Here is a 6,796-nt window from a genome sequence, read left to right on the forward strand (position 1 = left end):
GTAAGTTATAATTAGTACTTGCTGCCCTGTCAACTAATTAAATGTAATAAAAAGCTTTCAGTGAGTTTAATGCTAACATGGTGTAATTACAGCTGAGTTTTGAATGCACAGTGCATGTATTATAGGTTTCAGTGTGTGCCCCCCACCTTCTATGACCTAAATTCTCAGGTTAAACCTATCATACGATTAGTGAGTGGGCACTGCCAAAGACAACCATCTCAGACCTATACACAAGTCAACCCAAATCCAGTCGTGTGTATCTTTAGAGGCACTACATCAGCCACTGGGGGCAGGGGTGGAAGAAAGGAGGAGGAGAAACAGCTAGGCGGCTGCTTGCTTCCCCGTTCTTCTTCTTGCCTTCAGGAGGCACCCTTGCTCAAATTCTCCCATCCATGTGGCTCCCACTGCTCACAGGCCTTCTCCTCCCTTTTCTAAAGAAAAACATGGCTGAGATTTCAGAGCCACTTCCGACTCCATCCACCTCTCTGTCAGTCTGAGGGGCATCCCCAGGTAGAGGGGCACGGTGTGCAGCTGCCCGGTTTGCACACCTCTGGGGCTGGCTCTGTTTCTCAAGAAGCGAGAGTGACACCGTACAACCACCTGTTACCCAGGAGAGTAAGGAATACTGTTTGGAGGCCCAAAGCAGGTCAAAAGCGATGATGGAAACCACGCAGTGTTCCTGCACCTTGTTGACATAGTTCCTTACTCTCCTAAGTATTTGGAAGAGCTATGAACAGATCAGCCAGGATGTTGGTAGTTACAGTTCTAGATAGTCAGTCACTGTGCCCACTGCATTCTTCACACTTTCCCACTCGGACTCTTCATTGCTTTCCATTGCCCACAGATATGTAAGGTAGTTACAAATAACCCCCCAAGTAAAGATGTAATTCATTGAACAAAAATGTAGCCTAAAAGAACCAATTAAAATGATGAAAATCTTTAATTTTATTTAAGTATAATTGTACGGACACGTGTATATACAAATACAGATCTTATAGGGCGGGGATTTGGGTGGTTTTTGTTGTTTTTTTTTTAACATTTTCTTTTAAGTTCATATAATGTAAGCATTTCAAAAACAGCACTCAATGAATAAGTGCAAAGAAACTGCAAAGCAGGGCAGTACAAGCACAGGACCACACTGAGCTGGACTTTCATACCCAGATGCATACACAATGAGTGTCTTCAATGGGGTGTCAAGAGTAAGCATGGAAAGCGGATTTCGCAGACTCATGGGTAACCTCCAACATGCCAGCATCTATTAAACTGTACAGACAATGGCAGCAAGCCTATTGTAGGGAGATTTGTCTCACATCCGAGAAGCTCGAGGGCGAATGCATGGGAAAAACTCAGTGATGCCAGACCAGAAACAGATCTGCCCATTCACAGCTCCAAATTAAAAAAGGAGGAGGGTGGGAGAGGAGGAAGGGCAGGAAGGGGGAAGAGAAGTGTGGAGGGTTGTACATTAAAACTGGTGATTACAAAATCCAAGTGTAATGAAAGGAGGGGAAGAGTTAACACTCTAAGCCTCTGAAAGTGACTGAGCAATTGCTCTCACAAGGCAATGGACTAAGTTCAGTTTTGAGGGTTACGGGCGGGAATCAACAGGTACAAATACAACCATTTTCCTTCCACAATTATATAGGAAAGGAAACAATCTACTCATCTACTCTCAGTACCTCCCAAATTTCTTTCTAGTTTTTTTGGAACCAAGTACATACATATATCGCACATGACACTGGCAAGATCCTTTCTGGAAAAAACTATTCATGGAAACAAAACCAGAAGGAAAAAAGGAAGGAAAAAAATAAAGAAAGAAAAAAGAAACAAACAAACAAAATAACAGAAGACTTGTTATATCCCCAAAGCCTTTTTAGAAACAAACATGATACAAAAGAACAAAAACTAACACAGAAACCACAGGGCTCCAACATCAGACCTTTAAACACTGAGGACAAAACATTGATCATCAAAAGTCATGTTGTTCCAGGTCTTGACATTGTGAAGTCTTGCAATAGATGAACGATTTTCAAAGATGAGTCCTGTATGCTGCAGTGTCATGGCCACTTGTCTCTCAGTTCTCAGCCATGATCACACTTGATGCTTCAAAGCTCTGTCTTGTAATCAACGCATGATTTTAATATCCTGAAAGTCTATTGTTCTCACTTACAAAAGACATAAGAATCAAATTAATACTTTATTATCAAACACTATATACAACAGAGGTTGCTAATAATACAGAATTTAAAGAACATAGCTTTAAGTTTTACTTGTCTTTTCTTCGCCATCCAAGTAAGTACAGTACAAAACAATATTCTAAACTAACACGAAATGTTACCTTGTCTATTAAAGGATACACAGTATCCACTAAACTGACTGATCCCTATTTTCCCTGCTTCACATTGCAATACCCTTGGCAGCCAGGAGTGCAGGTCATGGGGGTGAGTAAACCACTGAGGCTGAGGGAAAAGCGGTCCCTCAGACCTGAGCTGGGGCAGATAAAGGGGAAGGGAGCAGAAATCGCCTGGATTGGCACCAACGTTGGCATTTAAAGCATCCAGCGATTTGCAACACAGCACAAAGCCCATCAGCACTTACGTACTCGGTGTGACTGGGATTGCCTGACGCCATCGAGTGTCGAACTGACGGTGTCTGGTAGGCCCCCAGCTGTGCCGTGCTGGGCAGCGCGGGGATCTGCCTTGCAGCTGCGTCACTTGTGGTGTTCCTCATCTACTCTGTGATAAAACGAGCGGGTGAATTTCACCAGGGGTAACACTAGTAAAAATCCTTTGCCGTGGATAAACGTACGTCTTGAACTCCAACACTATTCCGAGACAAAGGATTAAAAATGAAGTCACCGTTTCTACATTAAATTGGTGCTACTGCTATGACTGCCTGCATTTGCTATGAATCATTTTAATATGGTTGCCTATCATGCTATATTATCTGTACTCTGGTTAATAACCCGTTTGATAAGGTGCACTTTGATTAAGCTCACCTCATCCAAAGCTTTTTAATTCCTACCACCAGGAAGTATTAGTGTGTGTACCAAGCACATCCACATTAAAGAGAAAAAAGTACCAGATATAGCCTGTAATGAGATGATGACTTCCCTCACTGTTTAGACTGCTTATCTTTACTGTGTGCACTTGACACTAGAGGAAATTTCCTACATTCCTCCTGCAAGCACAGGCCCTGCATTAATGACCATATTGTACAATATCAGGCAAGCCCAGATCATAGTTTAGCATGCATATACCTCCTTTTATGTCTTAAATTTATTTCCCCCTTTCCTCCTTTTTTGAATAGTGGGCTGCTTCAGCTTCTGGAAAGCTTTTCTTCAGAAAAAAAAAAATAAAAAAAAAAGCCCATGAAGTCCTGTCCATTAATGGTACCACTCCATTTTGTTTCAACAGACTTTTTCTTCAGAATTAATATAGAAAACCCTTGTTTTGCTTGAATGCGCTCCATGTTTTGTTTCACATTTAAACATAATTATCACAGGTTTTGTTAGAAAAGCTCTGTTTCAGTCTTGGTGTGATATTTCCCTGATTATGCTTAGCAGTCCAAATTTCCTGGCAGCCTAGCCAAAAAATACCCCAAGGCCTGCACTTTCTGGCAAATGACTTTTTAAAGTTCTACGTTAGCCAAGGCTTAGATTCCTTAAACAGGGTCTCCTAATTCCATCAAACAAGACAGTCCCATTTCCTAATTGCATCAAGGGTTACCACTTCTCTCACATGTTTAAATAGGACAAGCATATATACTCACTCTCAGCATAAAGTATATCTAAATAATGTATTTTCTATTCTAGTGGATTTTTAAAAAAATATTTTGTTAAGTCTTTGGGAGCCCATCTAGTTTATCTCCAGCTGATAAACACGTTTCCTCTACTCTTCAAACTGTGCTGGAAGGGGAAAAGATAAAATATCAACACTTGAATTAGTATTCCACACTTCTTTTCTTTCGCCCCACCAAACAATGCTACTAGACTGTCCTGGCTTCTTCTACACATGGTGTATTCCCATGATTGAGGAACTTGCAGGAGAGACAAATCAAGAGCACACTGGAGATCCTGTGGCCCAAACATGTTTCCTCTGGCCACTGATGTCCTCCCTCCCTTTGCATGTGTTGACACCCAGAGCAGCATCCAAGGCTATCAGCTACTAAGTCAGCGCTGGGGAAGGTCACTTTATTCTCAAAAGTGCCTCTGCATTTCAAGAAAAAAATTGTAGCACCACGGTGATTTGTTTTAAAATAAAATAATCCGGTGTGCATTATCCCCTTAAAACGAAATAACAGAGGCACTCACACCCCCAGTGAATTTTCCTAAATCTGACCTTGCCTGCTGTGTGCTAACATTCCTAAATACTAACTTCTTCCTCTCACCAAAGACAGCATTTCTACTCGTGAGCACAAATTTTACTGTCAAAGATGTTTCAAGACAGTCCTATAAGAAACATCATCTTTCCCTTTCAGAAGCCTGTTCATTTAGAAACTCCTGGAGGAAATGGTGTTATATTATATCTATTCTTAATATTTCCCCTCCAGTTCTGACATGGTGACACGATGCCTTGCATGATCATCTTACAGTGCTGAACGAGAAGGCATAAATATTGTATCAGAGAGAAAAACTCTCCCAGGCTTTCACTCACTTTCCTTATCCTTCACTGACTGCATCTGCCACTGTTCTTCCTTGTCCACATACGGATGACACAGTGAGCTAACAGAGGTGACTTCTTAAAGGAGAATGCAGAGGAAAATAAGAATCACTAGTGTCACTATTATAGTTTGGCATTTTCATTTGGAGTCCGTTTATTTATATGGAGGGGTTAAGAAAGTCACAGGGTAGGTAGGGATGGGTGCTGAAGCTAGTTATCCCCTTCAAAGTTTTGCTGAGTTCAGGCTAAAAGGGAGAAGAAAAGGGAAAAGGGAAAAATAACAATTTGACATCTGCAAAAACAATAAAGTCCCTTTCCTGGGATGAGCAGTTAGGTGGATCTTTGATGTTCCAAGACCCTGATATTTTCTGCGACAGGTTGCCGGAGCATACTGTGCTATAATATCAAAAGCATTGCCAGGAGGAACAATAGAGTTGCCAAAAGCCGGCTGGGTATCCTTGGTGTCTGTGCCGCGTTCTCACCACGGGATGGCTCGGCTGACTCATGTACGGTATCATCTGTTCAAACAGAAAGCATACATTCCAATGAGATTTTGCATCCTTAATAAACTCTCACTGAGCCGACAACTGTAAGTAGATTTCAGTGCCTTTATGAAATAGGGCAATGAACCTTGTGCTGTCATTGACTTTCACAAGCGTGTAATACCTCATTATGTAACCAACTTGGGGCCAAGTCCTGCATTTCTTACTGGCAAAACTCCCACTGAAGACCAGAGAAGCAGAAAGTAAGTCTGATTTCAGCAGATTGAGGAATGAAAGATTCCGCTTCTAATAAAACACTGTAGTTCTAGCTTTGGATGGCTCATTAGATAGTAAAGTCAATAGGGAGGCAGCTAAACAAAAACACCTGATTTTCAAAAGGGCTTGAAGAAGAGTTGCACGTGCTCAGAATTAATTTTGCAGTTAATCCCCTTACTGAGTTACAGATTTTGGCTTCTGGATTTGAAACAACAGCCTGTAAGCCCAAGCATATATTCCACTTCCACGCATAAAATTCCCACTGAAGTATACTGCATCTGGGGATGCGCAGGGGATATAACACCTATTTCCCTTTCTTGAAACAGAATTTTAAAGGCTAACACATGACAATCTCCAATTTTATAGAATATACACCCCATCTGGAAAACCTCACAGGTAACAGACTACCGTTTATGGTACACAAAATATAGATTTACATATATGGCTGCTAAAACTAATGAAAAAAAGAACCTGCTGAGCTGGGAAAACATGCTTATACATTAGTGGCAGAAGAGAACACAGTAGCAAACAATACATTTATGATACCAAATAAAGCTCTGTTTAGTTTTCGTAAACTAAAGATCAGCCTTAAAGCCACAGCTTGTAACATTAAAAAAAAAAAAAAAAGAAAAATTCAACTTCAGTGTTGTTATAGGTATGGTATTTTTCTCTGCAAAGCCCTCCATATCCATATCTATCTAATCTGGCTATTTTAAAAGTAACTGTCTGAGGCTTGCCATAAAAAGTCAGCTCTGGTTTTGAATTTTCTTAGTACTAAATGAATGAAATAAGCTGAACCTTTTTAGGAAGTGTGAAGTGGCTTCAAAATGTATTCATAAGTTATTTTAGAGTGCCTAAGCTTCCAGGAAAATTAATAGTATCTCCCTACTTAGTGTAATAAGCTCCCCCATTTTATGAGAGATGTCGACATATCTATGATGTATCTGTCTCGTAGCTCCCATCTCAGCAAATTGCACTGCCAGGATTACACTGGGTGAGAGCTATGCAATTCCAATTAAAGGCACTAAGGGAAGTGGCAGTCAGGACACTGGGACCACCATGTCGCATTGGCATGGAGCCTTTCACCTTACTTAGCTTTAGCCAGAAACAAGCTCCCTCACCTTCATACCCTTGACACCTAGCACAAACGCAGGTAGAGCACTTAGCATAATTTAGGTTAATAGGCTCTTCAGCCCCAGTTTGGTTACACAGCAAGATGCACAGTAAACGGGATTAGCAATGTAACACATTTTTTTCTAGCACTAAATGATGCTACAACCGTGTCAGGCTTATCAACAGGTGCTGCTCAAGGCAAGAGTATGAAAAGCAAGCACTGATCAGCTGTAAGTAAGTTCGCGTTTGTAAGAAAGAGAAATAATC

The 6,796-nt window shown here is 41.0% G+C and overlaps 1 protein-coding gene across 1 annotated transcript in view; it reads right to left on the reverse strand.

Annotated features, from left to right (window-relative positions):
* Positions 1-3,850: 3,850 nt before the first annotated feature.
* Positions 3,851-6,796, reverse strand: part of EFNA5 (ephrin-A5) — a gene marked incomplete at its 5' end in the record, with an annotated part of 36,526 nt that continues 33,580 nt past the window's right edge. Inside the window, one exon of the mRNA XM_009880481.1 lies at positions 3,851-5,176. Coding sequence (XP_009878783.1) covers positions 5,055-5,176 — 122 coding nt within the window. The remainder of the gene's footprint in view (positions 5,177-6,796) is intronic.

Source organism: Charadrius vociferus, unplaced genomic scaffold, assembly GCF_000708025.1.
Source record: "Charadrius vociferus isolate BGI_N301 unplaced genomic scaffold, ASM70802v2 scaffold272, whole genome shotgun sequence".
Classification (NCBI taxonomy): Eukaryota; Metazoa; Chordata; class Aves; order Charadriiformes; family Charadriidae; genus Charadrius; species Charadrius vociferus.